This window comes from Hippopotamus amphibius, chromosome 8 (genome assembly GCF_030028045.1).
Source record: "Hippopotamus amphibius kiboko isolate mHipAmp2 chromosome 8, mHipAmp2.hap2, whole genome shotgun sequence".
Lineage (NCBI taxonomy): Eukaryota > Metazoa > Chordata > Mammalia > Artiodactyla > Hippopotamidae > Hippopotamus > Hippopotamus amphibius.
This window is the reverse complement of record NC_080193.1, coordinates 81020344-81038730: the sequence shown is the minus strand read 5'-3', so window position 1 is coordinate 81038730 and position 18387 is coordinate 81020344. Positions and strand designations below refer to the sequence as shown.

Below are 18387 nucleotides of genomic sequence, written 5' to 3'. Positions count from 1 at the left end.
CTCAACTACTGTCCTGTCCTGCATGCGCTGATATTGCTAGCCCTGAATGTCATTTTGGCAGAAAGCACTGTGATGTGTCTTTTTCCAGAGTTTGTCTGTTTACCCCCAGTTCCCTGACAAGTTCTTTATGCTCGGAAACTGTGCAGATGTGTTGTGTTATCCATCATCTCGTGCTTCTCTTTGCTGTGAATATGGCAATAGTGCCTGTATTACGCAGTGTGCCCTGTGAAGCCTTTTGTCCTTTATGTCTTAGAGCAGTCTGGCAGCCTCTCATGTTGAATTTATCAAGGTTGCTTTTCATTTAACAAAGCTGTGTTGCTTTCTAGGTGAAAAATAATTAAATGCTTTTAAAGATGTATTTGATTAACAGGAAGCCGATCTGTGTAAATTAATTATAACCGTAATGATGTCACAGCCTTTTCTTTTGTTATTAGCCAGGTAATTGACCAGAAGTTTGGAAGCTTATTGTAACGGACAGTTAGTGATTTGACCTTGTATGCTGTCTAGAAGTGAAACATGCACAATGCATGTAAATGCAGTTGGTTCATTGAGCTGCATGTGTTGTCAGAACATCTGATGTTGGGTTCTTACTTTCACTCTTCCTTACTTCTTGGCTGAAATTGTTACACTCGAACTCAGTATTGTGCTGATATCTCTTATTACTAAAAGCATTCGGCCAAACACAGATGTTGTCTGTGTCCTTGAATAATTATAATCAGACATGAAACGTTGGCACATTTAGGACATACAGTCAAGTAAACAAATGCCAAAATTAAATGACTCTTGGTTTTAAATTCCATGTGAAGGAAGGTAATATGACTTTTGGTAGAGAAGACATAAGGGGAAAAATAATGGGCATATTTGATAGGTTGAAAGAGAATTTATCCCCTTTTACTCTCACTTGTCCAAGAAAGTTCAGAGTAGTTGGTGTGTAAATATTTGAATGATGAGAGCCTCTAACTTAGGTGGTCTTGGGAATGGGATTGTAGGAGTAAAACAGAGTGGAAGTGGGTATCAGTGGCTAACGAGCAACAGTCCTTGGGTGCAGGCTGTCCTCCCTCCCACACACTTTAGACTAGAGGACTAGGCAGCGCTGCTAGAAGTGACGTAGTCATCCCTGAAACCACCATACTATGCGAAATCATACAATAAAAGCTACAGAGCTTATGGTGAGAATGGTGTTAGGAGCAAAACATTCAAAAACGTTGTGAGTGGTACATTAAAAAAAAAAAAAACCTAATAAAGTGGTAGCACAGTTTTACACCTGTTAAATGATGAAGAAATACAGAAGTACATAAGAAATATGGCACTTTACCTTCAAAAGGTCCTGAACTTTGCTTGCGGAAGCGGTTGTCAGAAGAATTACAGCTTGTGAATTATTGTCAGTGGTGGAAGAAGGGTTATCTGGATTGGATGTCAAGTCATACTTGCAGTTGCAGATAAAATGCTCAGTGAACTGAGGTAGCATAGATGTTTGAGGTGTGCAGATGTGTACATCTGGTGACTTTCTGTGCAGCTTGCTTCAGCTGGGTTCAGTTTCCTGCTTTCACCTAGGGATTCTTGCTGATGAAATTGTGCACAATCAGATACAAAATTTGCATTGTGTTCAAATTGTTCCTTGATATATATTAATTGTGTTTGAACAAATTTGCTTGTTTCAAAACAAGCATTATAGCAGAACTGAGCAGCCTAATGAATTTGAACTTCCCTAAGCAAATTTCATGTACATCCTGTCTCTGTGCTAGCAGCACCTGCATGCGATTTCCTCTCTTTAAAATACCTTTCCTCCTGTTATCTACTTTTTCACTTTCAAAGTCTGGTGCAGGTGAGGAAGCTTCCCTAAGGTATTCTCTGAATTGAGTTATTTTTTTATATTGGCACATATTTGGACATTATTTGCCCATTTTCAGAAAGTGTTGGTTTTAGAAATGACTTAAGACAAAAGTTGGTAGTAAAAGGGGGAAAAAGCAACCAAATGGTTGAGTAGCTCTCAGCAGAAGAAATCATATGTCTTTATTAGGTGAAATTAAGCTTTTTCTACCTCTGATGGGATTTTGCACAAGGAACAGTAACTCTGAACAGTGTTTTACAACAATGTGAAAATGATTCCTCTGTGGCAGTCCCTCGGTGAGTGAGACCAATGTCAAGGCCTCAAATAATATGAAGGTGCACTTCTACAAAAGTCAGTCTTCAAAGGCAAAGTGATCCGATCTGACCATTGCAGCATTTGAAGGTTTGGCAAAACATGGGACTAAAAGGTGGGAAAGTGTTCCTCTATACCAGTAATTCTCAAAAGGTAGAGAAGATGTTTTTGCCTCTCTTGTGACTTCCTTCTCAGATTAAACCTTACTTTGTAGGATAGGGCCCCGCCCCATCCCCTTCTTTCCAGAGTCCTTGCCAGGCGGATACCTGGTCCTGGTGGGAGAAAGTTAGAGAAGGTACAGAGACTTTTGTTCCTCAGCTTCTCTATGGGTATAGAGTATATTCCCAAATGAGAAAAGTGATGTTTGGATTATTACTTTGTTTTTAAAAAAAAGATTTTTGTTGTTGTTTTTTAAACTATGACTGTGATAACAATTACCAAAAGAAGTTGGGTATTTGACCATTACTTTGTATTACTGTCTTAAGTAAGATTTACAAGTTATGTTGTATTAAGAAACAATTACATTTGGTAGGGTAAAAGTTTTATGTTCTGAGATTTTCTATATTTGAAGTATTTCAAAATGCATATGCATTTTGGTGTGTTTAATGGAAGTCACCAACTGCACATTCTTAGGAAAAACAATTCTTTATGCTCAATTAATGTCTTTCCTAATTCTTTTGGTGGTTGAAGTGTCATATCTCTTATTAAAAGACAGTAGGAGCGACTTCTTGTTTCAGCTCTGACATGTAAAGAGCTTGGAGATCTTCACCCCTGTCCTCACAACAACAAGAACCCTGAACAAACTGAAAAATCAGCAACTTTTCTTAGATCCGCCAGAGAATTGAGGTCACAGGGCAAGCTATCACCCCCAAATCTGGAGATCTAGGCTCATTTTGAGAATTGCAGGCAAGCTCATGCACACAGTGGAAGTACCCAGTGATGAGTAACTCAAGAGATGGTTAGAACTTGGGCTTATATAGTATCTTAACAAAAGAGCAATACATTTTTAGAGAAGTGACAAGGAAAAGGAAAAGGAAAAGGACTTTGAGTTCTAGGGCAGCAAATGGTAGGAAGGCAAACAGGTGGGGGAACTAATAGAAGATTAGGGCTAGCTAGTAAAGTTTGTTGTGTAGATTTTTTGGGAGCTAGTTGTAAGTTTGTCTCTGGTGATTAACTTTTATCGTACCTGGTAGAAAGAAGGGAGGGGGGTTGCCTGCGCAAATTTGTGTCCTGCTTTTACGCAGATGAGGGGAGGCAGAGGGCTTTAGTTGTATCTGGTTTTTCTTAATTAAATTTTACAGCTTATAAGGAGAGATGGAACTAAAAATGAAACATCGTTTTAGTCTTTCTTTTAGTACTTAAAAAAAAATTCTCTTAAACTTGAGTTTACCCACCAAGAAGCAGTTCTGTGAAAGAAAAGTAGGTGGCATCTTGTTTAAGGGTTTCTATTGAGTTAAAAAAGATTGGTTGTGAAGCAGGAGTTTAAACTATTTTCTGGTCTGCCTCTAGATCACAGCCTAGAATTTAAAAAGACTTTTTATTTAACCCTGTATAGACATTCAAGGCATTTGTTATGTGCGGTGGAAGTGTGGACATTTGCTTTTTGAGTGATGGACAGGGAAGACCACGGAGGTCTCTCAAAGGTATAGACAGTAGCAGCAAGGGTTGCATTTGTGAGAGGCAGAAGGTTGAAGGGCTTGCCCGATAAGTAGCAGCGTCTGGTGGCAAGAGCTGGATTTGAGTCTTAATAGCATTGTCATCTTGGTTTCTTCAAATAAGAAAGAGATGTATATATGTCAGTCCCAATCTCCCAATTCATCCCACCCCTCCTTTTCTCCCTTGGTATCCATACGTTTATTCTCTGTTTATTCTTTAAGTCTGTGTCTCCATTTCTGCTTTGATATACACTCTAGATACTATGTATAAAATAGATAACTAATGAGAACCTACTTTGTAGCGCAGGGAACTCTACTCAGTGCTCTGTGGTGACCTCAGTGGGAAGGAAATCCAAAGAAGAGGGGCTATATATATATATGTATAGCTGATTTACTTTGCTGTACAGTAGAAACTAACACAACATTGTAAAGCAACTATACTCCAAAAAAATTAAAAATAAGTAAATAAATGCAGACCCCCCACCACAAAAAAAAAAAAAAAGAAATGGAATTTCTGTCTCTCTTTGACGTTTTCACACCAAAACTGCTGAAAGGATTTCTGTTAAATTGGGCAGTTATGTTTGGAATGGTCAGATTTAAAAGCTATAAGATGTATGTGAAATTCACTTTGGTGACCTCTGGTGGTGAGAGAGCCCCATGGGACTGCCCATCTGTGGAGATGGCCGTAATTATTTAGCACCTTGGACAGAGAAATGTAGCATTCCCAGGAAATTTCAAGGGCAGAAGCTTCATTGAGCTCCTTCTCATCTAGACAGCTCTGCAGAGCAGGCTTCAGGATGGCTAACAAGACTGTAAAGTGATTTTTTTGGCAAGTGCTAAACAGCTAATAGATAACATGGAACTAACTTTGTCTTCACCAGATTGTGAGAATTAAGTAAAATGAAGCAAATATACTTAACTACTTTGTAAACTATAAATAATTACATAAATATTAGTTGTTATTGGGAAAGGCATACAAATATTATAAGAGTGAAGTATTGGCTGAAATGTTTGAAGGTGATCAGATGATAATTTTATATTAGCTAATACCTATAAAGGCCTTATTATGCTTCACACATTCTTGTATGTGTTTTATATATACTAACTCATCAACAACTCTCTGAGGCAGGTCTTATTACTGTTTAGTATCTGTCTTATAAGTGAGGAAACTCAGGTAGGTTTACATTGACTAAGAACTTGCCCAAGGTCTTACAATTCCAAGCAGTTGAGCCAGGATTTGAACCCAAGCTATTAGGCTTCAGAGTTCATTCTGTTAACTATGAAACTATTCAGTCTTACAATGATGAAGTACAGAAAGCTGATCTAGGTAAGAAAGTATGATGGATTGGGGGTGGGGATAACATGATGAGATTGGATTTTAAGCAAATCGAGTCAGGCATTATATAAGGAAGATTGGGGGAAGGGTATCAGGTTAGATAAAGGTCTGACCTTTGGTTGGGTCTGTCACCACATAACATATGACCTTATTGATGGATGCTTACTTGTGTGGAACATTCTTTAACTTCTTATGTTGTTTTACTGGTCTTAAATCCTAACTCCCCAGAGGTCATGTATTTTGCCTTCCACATGGATGGCATTGATACTTGACAAGCCTTGTAAAAGACAGACATCGTTCCACTAAGGTATGGAAATTTTATATTTATTTTCATTTGGAGAGATGCTATATGAGGGGGAAAAAAGGAGGGAGGAGCTCTTGTGTGTTAAAAGCTAGGTCTTGTGTGTTTAAGCTAGGTCTGGTAGCTTAAAATCAGAAGGATTTAGCCCATTAGTATTTGAGAGAGAGTTTAATGGTTGTCTTGATCTGGGTAAGGCAATTTCTTATATGGTTATGATGATGAAGTGTATGAGTTTGGAGAAGCATCATATAAATGGAGATCTCAGCAGTCTTCAAAAGTGAAAGTGCTCTCAATTCCCAGTTTCTTCTGGAACAGAGTCCAAGTTGTAGATGTTTCCATGAATAGATACTGGAATATAATTACTGAGTGTCGCAATATTCATGGAGACTAGATTCCTATTACCTTCTTAATATAATTTGATTCCAGTCTTCATTTTTTATTCATGAAGTCAGTTTTCATTGATTTGATTGTCCTCATTTCTTTGTGTCTCTCTGTGCCTAATGTGAAATAAGAAAACAGAATCCTGTACTGATTCTCTTTGATTTTTATCATTAATGTAGCTCATGAAGCCATGTAACAGATTTCAATGGCCAGAAAAAATCTGTCATCTGTGTGCAACTTGTCATTAAATGATGATGGTGCTCTGATGCAGATTCCACACTGGACCCCCAAAGCTCCCCATTTACTAATCAACTCAGGTAGATGATGTGTTCTGGTCACTTGAACATGGTGCAGTGGTGTGAAGCCAGACCATCTGCTATTACATTTAATATTTAAATGCAAAGTTTTAAAAGTATAATTCACGTTATTGATATAACTATGTGTTGCATTTAACAACTGTGCATCGCATTTAAGCTATGTAAACTTTTTGAAATGCATTCATATATTTGAAAAGAGGAACAAATTACAGACATTCAGTTAATAAATTCTTGTTTTCCACTAAATGCAAATACATATTATACTGTACCATTTTCTTATTTTCAAAAATATCTTGAAAATCTGCATTTTGTAATTGTGTTTTCTTGGGGCCTGAGGAAGCCAATACCTTTTAGGAAAAATAAAATGATGCTAAGACGTGTTATTGGAAGAACAAAGGATTTTATTATTATTGTGCTGGACTGAAACTTTCCCATCTATTGGCCCTATAGTAACAGGTGGTGAAAACAGTCTCTTAGGTTTGAATTAGAAAAGCCATGAATGAAAAGGTTCCTGGGAGAGTCACGGGAGTGAAAATAAATGATCCAGTTCACTTCGTTCCTAGAGAAGGTAAACTGTATTAAAACAGTGAGGGGGAAAAAATGCATCTAGTTGTTTTGTGAATATTTTGCCCAAGTCAGTGTGGTATTTATGATGCTCTAATTTGTTGTTCAGCTCTTGCAATTTAAAAAAGCAGAGGAAGTTTTTACGTTTAGCATATCCAATCTGCTATTTCCATAGCTTTTTTGTTTGCTTGAAGCGATAAATCATACTAACCCTCTGCATCTTTCAGAAAGATTTGACAGTGTTTATAGAGTCGAATGTGTTGGCCTAAGCCCTGCCCCTGCTACTGAAGTACATCACATTCACTTTTAACACATCACATCGCAGAGGGCGGTAGGGCTAAAATGCTGGCACTTTAACCAGGGTGAGTTCTTCATGGTTTCATCTTTCTTTCTGAAACTTTCTTCTGAAGGGCTTGCTAAACTACTTCTTGGAGAGGGGTAGGAGTGAGGGGGAAGTTGGGGGAAGGGAGGAGCTTGTCTTTATGGTTATGTGTACCTGTGAACATGCGTATTTATAGTTTAAGCAATGAAGATTTAAGCATTTGCTCAACATCATTAGTCACTAGGGACATGCAAATCAGTACTGCTTCACACCCACTGAGATGGTTATAATAAAAAAGATGGATAAAAACAAGTATTATTGAGTATATACGAGTATGGAGAAATCGGAACCCTCATACACTGCTGGAGGGATTGAAAAATGGCACAAAAATTTGGAAAACAGTTTAGTAGTTCCTCACAAAGTTAAGCATAGAGTCACCATGTGAACCAGCAATTCTATTCCTAAGTATATGTCCAAGAGAACTGAAAACCTATGTTTATACAAAGAAATTGTACATGAATATTCATAGCAGTATTATTCATTATAGCCAAAAAAATGGGAACAACCCAAGTGTCCATCAACTGATAAAAGGGTAAACACAGTGGTGTATGTACATAATAAAATGTTATTGGACCATAAAGAGGACTAAGTACTGATACTTCCTGCAAGGTGGATGAACCTTGAAAACAGTATGCTAAGTGAAAGAAGCCAGACACAAAAGGCCACATATTGTATGATTCCATTTATATGAAATGTTCAGAATAGGCAAATTCATTGAGATGAAGGTAGGTTAGTGGTTACCAGCCCTGGGTGGGGTGGGGAGATAAATGGGAGTTTCATTTGGGGGTGATGAAAATGTTCTGGAATTAGATGGTGGTGTTGATTGTGCAGCCTTGTGAATATACAAAAACCACCAAATTGTGTAGTTTAAGACAGTGAATTTTATGGTGTGTAAATTATATCTCAGTTAAGAAAAATCAGCGCTTAAGCATCTGGAAAGTCAGGCATTAGCAAAATACTCAACCTGAGTGGTAGCAGACCTCTGATATATACTTGCCAAGTGACTTGAACAAACCTACATTCTCCTCTATGATTTTGTTTTTAGAGAATATGCTTAAAATATATGGAACCTAAATGAGATTTTCCAAAGGCATGAAAATAGTAATAATGACATATCATTAATCTACCTGAAATATGTATTGATAAACCTTTTCTTGATTCTTCAAGAAAAATCTCACACAATTTAAAAAGATCTCAATGAATAATTTTAAGATTTGTTGCACTTTTAGTGACCTGGAAGGCTTGTTTTTAGGATAGCGTTCGATTACTCCTATTAAGACTATAGTTTCTTTCTTTCTTGTGAAATTAATTTGGTTACTATCAGATGCCAAATTGGGAATATAATTTATAACTGGTGTATATTCTTACAGTTTTATGGCCTGAGTTGTTCTTGAACATTTAAACTGAAAATTGAGATATAGTGTCACCATGGTAAATGCTAATGATGAAATATTTCCTGCTTTGTAAGTAGAATTGAAAATTACCAGTTTCTTTTTCCTTTTTGTAAAACTGCTTTCTCTCCCCAGTGAGACACGTTGGTTTCCCAAGTTATGAATTCAGTTTCTTTTGTCTATTCTAGCCACTTAGTTTTCCTTATTACATACCTGTTTAATTTTTAATTTCTCATTAAAAGTAAATATGGCTAATTTTCCTATCAGTATTTCAAGAGGTCTTCCATTTCTCTCTGTCACAACCTCGATATAGTGCTGTCTAGTGTGTATTACTATGTAATTAAAATACCATTTTTTTATCAAATAGGCAAAGCAAATGTACCTATTAGTACATTTTAAATGGATCAGAGGTTCATTCCTATAAAGTTGAAATAAATGTTATAAACACTGTTTTGGAACTAAAAATGGTAAGTGGAATAATATGTATAGTGCTATGAGGAAGGTTGCTGCAATTGTAGGAAAAATACCTAGGGGTGAATGTGTCATAGGTATTCAGACCTTTTCAGTCAGTCTCCTTTATTGTATAATGTAGATATAGTTAACATGCTAATCTTGAGTCATTGGACAAACACTTATTAAGTACTGACTGTATACGAGTCACTATGCTAGGCGCTGGGTATTCAATGGTGATCAAAATAGATAAGATAATTCTACCCTCAGCATTTATGCTGTAATCGTGGCGCTCCTGGTGTGGGAGCACCCGGGTGACTGGATCATAGTGACCAAGGCAGAGACCAGTGTGAGATGAGGCCAGAGGAGTGGGTAGGGCACTGGTATTCACGAGTGTGTAGTTATGGTCGAGAGTTTGGACTTCATTCCAGCTGTAACAGTAAGGCTTACTGAAGGGGAATCCAACTTTAGTTTTATAAAAATTACCCTAAGCACTAGTGAAAAACAGTTGTTGGGTATAAGAGGAGAAGCAGTTTGTTGTAATCCAGGTAAGTTATGATGGTGGCTTAGACTAGAGTGGTGGCTCTAGAGCTAGAAAGAGGTAGATGATACAAATAGTGTGGAAGAATTAGCAAAGTTCAGTGGATGGGATTTGGGGGTAGTGGAGTGAAGAGGGGGAAGGATGGGGGAAGGATGTGTCTAGGATGTTGTCTACATCTCCAACCTGAATAACTGGGTAGCTGGAGATTCTGTGTCCTGAGATCGTGCACGTACGAGCAGGGGCAGACTTGGAAGGGACTGTCCAGTGTTGAGTTTGGGGCATGTTGAGTGTGAGGAGGGGGAGGATATGTTTATAAGGTGTGGGGAGGGGGTGGAGTGCAAGAACCAGCCTGCCCTTCCTTGAGCTGGTGTAACTGGTTATAGTCTAGGTACAGGTTAGAATAAACAAGTCACTTTCAAAACCAAACACATTGCACTGGTTTCCAGCTCATCACCGTCTCTGTGCTCTCTCCTACAGCTCAGCCCTCTAAAAATTTCTATGTAATTATGGGCCAGACAAAACAATATTCATCTTATAGTAAATGCCACTTGTTGTCTTTGGTGTTCCTAGAACTGGGCCTGCCTGGTCCACAAAGTCAAGTTTCATATTTGATCTTCACATGAACAGGTTGGATTTTTCTGTTACCTTGTTACATACAGGTTGCATCCCTCACTTGGATGGCTGACTTGATAACTTTTTAGAAAAGGAGACTGGGCCACAGGTGTGGTAGGAAATAGTACTGATTTATCTCCACTACTTAAAACTCAAAAGTTTATGTTCTAGTGGCCTTTGCAAAAGCAGAGGCTGACATATATTATGTACTTCTCATATTGGTTATGGTTCTGTCTGCCGTCACATTATTAAACATACCACATCCCTTTGTTCATTTTGTGGTTTTCTGCAGCCAGTATTTTTATTTCCTTCAACAAATAGAAATGGGCCCTTTCGGCGCTGGGATTGCAAGTGTTTTGGTCTTTGCTGTTCCTCTAGTGCCGGCACAGGGACTGGCATGCATTTGGCACTTGATATGTGTAAAATAAATTAGTGATCAAAGGAATGACTGAATTGTCATTCTGTGAGAAGGAGGGATAATTCAGTTTTCAGAAACCAAGAAACCAGGCAGATTATATTTTCCCTATGAGGTTATGTCCCTGAAATCCGAGAAATCAAGGCTGTAAAATATAAATTTGGGAACCATTCTAATAAAAAGAATTACAGAAACTGTGAAAGTGGAATTGCGTGAGTATATGCAAAATAGCATGTAAGAATAAAGGGAAACTGAGAGGCAGAGAAAGAGGGGTTGGAAGGAGGGAGGTACCTGCAGGAGAGCACAGTGTCACAGGGAAGCAGGAGCAGTCAGCAGTGGGGAGATAGAGTCGAGAGGTGAGACAGTATGTGAACACAAAGGGCCTTTGGGTTTGGGCAGAAGTCAAGCAAGTGTAGTGCGCGCCTGGGTGATTAGTGTGCGATAAGCTTGGGGAAATTCCCCTACCCTTTTGTTTATACTCTTCATCACTAGTGATTCCAGTCGAGGGGGGACTTTTTCTTAAGCAAAGACATACAGTAATTACTTTTGATTCTCTGCTGCGCAGAGCCTGGCATCATAGGACACTGTTTGTACTGATATTGAAGGGTTTATTTTGTGATTTCTTGCAAGCTGGTTACTGCATGATCAAGGCTATATTTTTCTGTTGCTTCTATTACAGGTAATGATATTTGATACATTTAATCAGGGGAATTGCAAACACGTCACAGCAGTTGGAGATTTGAAAATCAACGTGAGCGTCAATGTGAAAAATATAGACAATTTTCCAAAATTATCTGGGAGCTTTTCAGTGGAAATCTTATTAAATTCTCTAGTTCATGAGAATGCTACAAAGCTATAATAATAAGCCCCGTCACTAAAGAAACTTGGGTTGTGCTAATAATGGGGGTACACACACAACACACACGTATGTAGAACTTTTTTCTTGGGTGTTTCTTTTGGGTGTGATGTTGATAAGAATCCCTGTGGGGGCATGGGGAGTACATTTGAGACTAATTATTAGGATGCTACCATTTGCGAAGGTTTTTTCTCCTAAGTGAGATTACTTTCTAGTAATGAAAAAAGTAGCTACCATTTATTCAGCTACTTTGTTCTAGACATGTTACAGTAATCTTGGGAAGGAGGGTATCTCTAATGTAAAGTGAAGGGATTGAAGTGTAAGTAATTTGCCCTAGGTCCCAGGGCTAGTAAGTAGGAGAATCTTTTTTAACTCCAGAGTTCACTCACTTTCCAGTGTGCTGTCTGGATGAGAATCTTTAAGGTATCGTTCTGGTTGGGAGTGATATATTTGGTTGGGAGACAAGAAATCTCCACAGGGAAATCAGAAAACCACTAGATGAGAACTTTTTCAGCATCCTGTCCCCTGACCTGCCTGTTTACCCATATCTGCAGCTGAAATTCTTCTTCCTACCTGTTACGATGGAAAAGGCTGTTCCCTCTAAGGGCTTGATTCTTTTTATCTCTTGCATCTTTAGTCTGTGTCTCTTTCTTTACTAGCTTCTTTCCATAAGCATAACCTAGACCCTTTCCGAAGCAAATACCTTCTGCATTGGTTAGTAATTGCTGCATAACAAAGCACTCCAAAACTTGGTGAAGTTAATTTAAAACATCCCTTAGGTAGCTCACTGTTCTGTGGGTCAACAAATTAGTCTGGGCTCAGCTGGACTTACTTATGCATTTGTGGTCATCTGCTGGTCAGCTAGACAACTTTGTTTCTGAGGCATTAGCTGGTCAGTGGCCGGAGCCATCGGTGACTAGAGCATGTGTCTTCCATTATCCAGCAGGCTAGCCCGGACTTCTCCACATGGTTGCCTGGGAGGGTTTCAAGAGAGAGCGGAAGACTGCAAATCATCTTGAGGTCTAGATTCGGAACTAGTGTCCCTTGGTCTTCATTCTGTCAACCAGAGCAGGTCACAAGACCAACCCAGGGCGTGGAGAAGTAGACCCATGAACACGACACTCTTCCCCATCGCTGAATCCAATTTACCATTCAACTACCTCAGGCTGAGTCGTGTGCCTTGGGTCTGGGTTTCCTCTGCCCCTGCATTTAGAATGTTGTGTGGTAGTTGTTGGTTTACTTCTTAGTAGAAAATGAACTCCTTAAAGACAGTGACTGTTTCAATCCAGGATTTGGCACATGGTAGGTACCTTTTAAAAGTGGAAATTTTTGTGGAAAATAAAGTAGTCTAGCAGTTGATATCTGGCAGTATGGAATAGAAGATAATATACGCTTGCATTTTAAGACTTGCTTGCTAATGTTGAAAATCTTTGGAGAAGACTCTAATATGTCTAAATCGAATATTTCTTTTTTTTTTTTTTTTTTTTTTTTTTTTTATTATTATTTTATTTTATTTTTTTTGGGGGGTACACCAGGTTCAATCAACTGTTTTTATACACATATCCCCATATTCCCTCCCTTCCTTGACGCCCCCCCCTCGATTCCCCCCCACCCTCCCTGCCCCAGTCCTCTAAGGCATCTTCCATCCTCGAGTTGGACTCCCTTTGTTATACAACAACTTCCCACTGACTATTTTACAGTTGGTAGTATATATATGTCTGTACTACTCTCCCGCTTCTTCTCAGTTTCCCCTTCACCCCCCGCCCCCTCCCATACCTCGAGTTCTCCAGTCCATTCTCTGTATCTGCTTCCCTGTTCTTGTCACTGAGTTCATAAGTACCATTTTTAGATTCCGTATATGTGAGTTAGCATACAATATTTGTCTTTCTCTTTCTGACTTACTTCACTCTGTATGACAGATTGTAGTTCTATCCACCTCATTACATATAGCTCCATCTCATCCCTTTTTATAGCTGAGTAATATTCCATTGTATATATATGCCACATCTTCTGTATCCATTCATTTGTTGATGGGCATTTAGGTTGCTTCCATGTCCTGGCTATTGTAAAGAGTGCTGCAATAAACATTATGGTACAAGTTTCTTTTGGGATTATGGTTTTCTTTGGGTATATGCCCAGGAGTGGGATTACTGGATCATATGGTAGTTCTATTTGTAGTTTTTTAAGGAACCTCCAAATTGTTTTCCATAGTGGCTGTACCAACTTACAGTCCCACCAACAGTGCAGGAGAGTTCCCTTTTCTCCACACCCTCTCCAACATTTGTTGTTTCCAGACTTTGTGATGATGGCCATTCTGATTGGTGTGAGGTGATACCTCATTGTGGCTTTGACTTGCATTTCTCTGATGATTAGTGATGTTGAGCATCTTTTCATGTGTTTGTTGGCCATCTGTATGTCTTCTTTGGAGAAATGTCTATTTAGGTCTTCTGCCCATTTGTGGATTGGGTTATTTGCTTTTTTGGTATGAAGCTGCATGAGCTGCTTGTATATTTTGGAGGTTAATCCTTTGTCCGTTGTTTCATAGGCAATTATTTTTTCCCATTCTGAGGGTTGCCTTTTAGTCTTGTTTATGGTTTCTTTTGCTGTGCAAAAGCTTTTAAGTTTCATGAGGTCCCATTCGTTTATTCTTGATTTTATTTCCATGATTCTAGGAGGTGGGTCAAAAAGGATGTTGCTTTGATGTATGTCAAAGAGTGTTCTGCCTATGTTTTCCTCTAGGAGTTTGATAGTGTCTGGCCTTACATGTAGGTCTTTAATCCATTTGGAGTTTATTTTTGTGTATGGTGTTAGGAAGTGTTCTAATTTCATTCTTTTACATGTTGCTGTCCAATTTTCCCAGCACCACTTATTGAAGAGGCTGTCTTTTTTCCATTGTATACTCGTTCCTCCTTTGTCAAAGATAAGGTGCCCATATGTGTTTGGGCTTACTTCTGAGTTCTCTATTCTGTTCCATTGATCTTCCTTTCTATTTTTGTGCCAGTACCATACTGTCTTGATCACTATGGCCTTGTAGTAGAGTTTGAAGTCAGGAAGCCTGATTCCACCAACTCCATTTTTCCTTCTCAAGATTGCTTTGGCTATTCGGGGTCTTTTGCGTTTCCATACAAATCGTAAGATTTCTTGCTCTAGTTCTGTGAAAAATGCCATTGGTAATCTGATCGGGATTGCATTGAATCTGTAAATTGCTTTGGGTAGTACAGTCATTTTCACGATGTTGATTCTTCCAATCCAGGAACATGGTATATCCCTCCATCTGTTTATGTCATCTTTGATTTCTTTCATCAATGTCTTAAAGTTTTCTGCATACAGATCTTTTGCCTCCTTAGGCAGGTTTATTCCGAATATTTCTTTAAAAAGGTGAAGGGGGTGAAGAGTTCTCTCCAGCATTCTGAGACAAAGTCATTATTAAATAATTGTGCACTGTCTTTGTATGGTTTTTTTTGTTAGGTTATAAGTTTGTTTATAAGGAAGACAAGTCACATTTTCATGGCATGTTTGTCAGAAAAAGTATACCCGCCCATTAACTGGTCCACTGGGATTTGGGATGACATTTCTCCTTAGGATGTGAAAGGAGGAGGGACATCAGTCAGTGTCCTGGAAGACACAGAAAATAAATGTTTCTGTTAGATGGGAGATGAGATATATATGCATAATGTAAGCTCATCTTTAAGTGAGCACGTCTTGTCAATGTCTTAATTTTTTTTTTTTTTTTTTTGGCTGTGTTGGGTCTCTGTTGCTGTGCCTGGGCTTTCTCTAGTTGTGGCGAGCGGGGGCTACTCTTTGTTGCAGTGTAGGGGCTTCTCAGTGTGGTGGAGTGTGGGCTCTTGTTGCAGAGCACAGGCTCTAGGCATGCGGTCTTCAGTAGTTGCAGCATGAGGGATCAGTATTTGTGGCACACGGGCTTAGTTGCTCCACAGCATGTGGAATCTTCCTGGACCAGGGCTCAAACCCATGTCCCCTGCATTGGCAGGTGGATTCTTAACCACTGCACCACCAGGGAAGTCCCAATGTCCTAATTCTTAATTGATGGATTTTCATGTGCATTTTATTTTATGTTTTAGGTTCAGCTGCCTCTGTATCTTCCCAGATTCCTCACATCTGACCACATTTTCCCATCACTGGCCTGATACCTAACCATGCAGCGGAGATCAAGAGGAATTAATATTGGGCTGCTTCTGCTCCTTTCTCAGATCTTCCACGTTGGGATCAACAGTATTCCACCTGTCACCCTAGCAACTTTGGCTCTCAACATCTGGTTCTTCTTGAGTCCTCTGAAGCCGCTGCTCAGCTCTTGCCTTAGTGTGGAGACGTGTTACCAGCAAAAAGACTGGCAGCGCTTACTGCTTTCCCCTCTGCACCACGTGGATGATTGGCACTTGTATTTCAATATGGCCTCCATGCTATGGAAAGGAATTCACCTGGAACGAAGACTAGGAAGTAGATGGTTTGCCTACGTCATCAGCACATTCTCCCTACTCACTGGGGTGGTGTACCTGTTCTTGGAATTTGCTATGGCAGAATTTACAGATGAACCTGACTTCAGAAGGAACTGTGCTGTAGGTTTCTCAGGTAAGGCAGATACAGTTCTAAAGTAGCATGTGTGAAGACAGTAAGGGAGGTGCAGCTATTGTCATTTTTTGAAGCAGGGGTCCCAGTTGGTGAGGGATATGAATTCTGAATGGCTAAGGGCTGTTGGGGCTTGGATTTTGGAGAATAGGTTGATTGGAGCAGAGGAGGGACATAGATTTTACTATTTCCCATTATGCCGCATCATTCACTCTCGGACAGTTGAGACTAGGGTCTGCCCAGAGGTAGTTTTGTAGGAGACATGGTCCTGAAATATGCACTGGCTTTTTCATGCTGGGACCAGGGAGAGAGGCACTGGTGTGTTTTGATAGGGAGTTTCCCAAAAAGAAGAGTGTGCCTCTCAATAACTCCATTAAAATAAATGCACCACACCCTACGATGGCATGCTTATCATGTTTTCAGAGCCAGGATAGTGTCCATACATAATTCATGCTGTTTAATTAATGTGACAGGTCCCTGGGGAGGTGGCCTTGTCTTGATTTTGCAGATGAGGAAGCCAAGGCCCAGAGAAGTAGGGTAACTCTCTCAAGCTTACACACCTCATTAAGTGATGGAGCTGGGATTTGAACCCAGTCTTCATGACTTTAAGCTGTTCCCCTTCACTAGTTCTTTTTTTACATTTTTCTCATAGGACTAAAATCGGTATTCTAAAAATTAGAAGGGTAGGAGGGAAATAGCCCTGAAACAGAAGGGAATCAAATCCTTCCCTCTACTTTCCCCACTGTCCTTCCCACTTCCCCCTTTCTTCTCACATCTAACTGTGTGAGAAGAAAGGAAATATTGCCTGCCTTCAATATGTATTTCCATAGGACTTAGAAAAATACACATTAATGGTATTTTTTTAAATTGAGTTAAAAATCACATAGCATAAAATGAACGACTTTGAAGTTTACTGTTCACTGGCATTTCGTATTGTTCCACTGCAGGTGTCTTATTGCCATTTTCTGTGTTATGTATTTAGCAGCATACTCAAAGTCAGGATGAACTTCTGCATTAAGAAACGTCAAAGGAGTGATTGCCTTGAAGACTATCTTTCTACCAAATGCAGGGTTGACTTGTCGTAGGGGACAGAGTATGTTTCAAAGCAAAGAGTTGGATGTAGTAGAATAATTGTTTTCACTTTGCTAGTTTTCTTTGCAAATGTTGATCATGTCCACATTTGAATTATTGATATTTGTATGCTTTCTATTCTCTTTTAGGAGTTTTGTTTGCTTTGAAAGTTCTTAACAACCATTATTGCCCTGGAGGCTTTGTCAGCGTTTTGGGCTTTCTGGTACCCAACAAATTTGCTTGTTGGGCAGAACTTCTGGCTATTCATTTCATCACGCCAGGGTAAGTGTTTACTGTTAGAGAATACAAATGAAGAACCTGAGGTTCCGTGGAGAAAGAATTGTAGTCATAATGAAGTAATCAATTGTCTTTTACTGTGAAGTTTATTCTTTAATTATAAAGACAGAATCCAGCTTAATGGTTTTGATGTCAGATATTCCTGTGCTTGAATCCCATCAGCTACTGAGCTGTGTGATTTTGATGTACTTGTCTTATCTGAGTTTCCATTTCCTCACCTTTTAAGTAGAACACAGATTTGAGGATTAATATTAACCAGCCTATCAGTTAATTAATTACAGTGATAATAATCCAAAGAGGTACATAGAAACCACATAATTACTCGGTTGGTCAAAAAGTTCATTCAGTTAATGACTATGTTGTCCAATAAAGTTCTTGGTGAAAATGAAAAATGTGACTTTTATTTTTACTTAAAGCCAAACAAACTTTTTGGCCAACCCAATAGATATAAAATCAAAAGGTATGTTGATCCAGTGCTTTTAAGCCATTTTAGTTGTAAATTGTCTTGGTGATAGACCCTTTAAACAAAAGACCTGGAACTTCCCTGGTGGTCCAGCGGTTAAGACTCCATGCTCCCAATGCAGGGGGCCTGGGTTCAATCCCTGGTTAGGGAGCTAGATCCCACATGCATGCCACAACTAAGAGTCTGCACGCTGCAACTAAAAAAAAAAAAAAAAAAAAATCCCACGTGCCACAACTAAAAGATCCTAAGTGCTGCAACGAAGATCCTGTGCACCACAGCTAAGACTCAGTGCAGCCAAATAAATAAATAAAATACATAAAAATAAACAAAAGACTTTACTCACAGGCTTGTCAACTCTGAACTGTTTTGGGTGGAGAGGAAGCATGAGGTCCCACTCCCTTTGCCTCACCCCTGTGTCAATGTGGCTACCTCAGAGGTACCTCCACAGAACGCTAGAGCTCCAGGGAACACAAAATGGGTATCACCGACGTCTGTGAATTTCCTTTACAGGAGAGAATGAGGAAATTCAGAAGGTTTAAGGGCTCAGCAAGCAGTGTCCTGGTGGACACTAGACTAGTTAGGATTCAGGCCTCCTGACTCCTGGTCCTGGTGTGCTTGGGGATGG

General features: G+C 39.3%; 1 protein-coding gene across 1 annotated transcript in view; it reads left to right on the top strand.

Annotated features, from left to right (window-relative positions):
• Positions 1–18387, top strand: part of RHBDD1 (rhomboid domain containing 1) — a 124241-nt gene that overhangs the window by 7605 nt on the left and 98249 nt on the right. The window contains exons 2-3 of the mRNA XM_057746481.1: positions 15427–15934; positions 17152–17284. Coding sequence (XP_057602464.1) covers positions 15502–15934; positions 17152–17284 — 566 coding nt within the window. The 5' untranslated portion in view covers positions 15427–15501. The remainder of the gene's footprint in view (positions 1–15426; positions 15935–17151; positions 17285–18387) is intronic.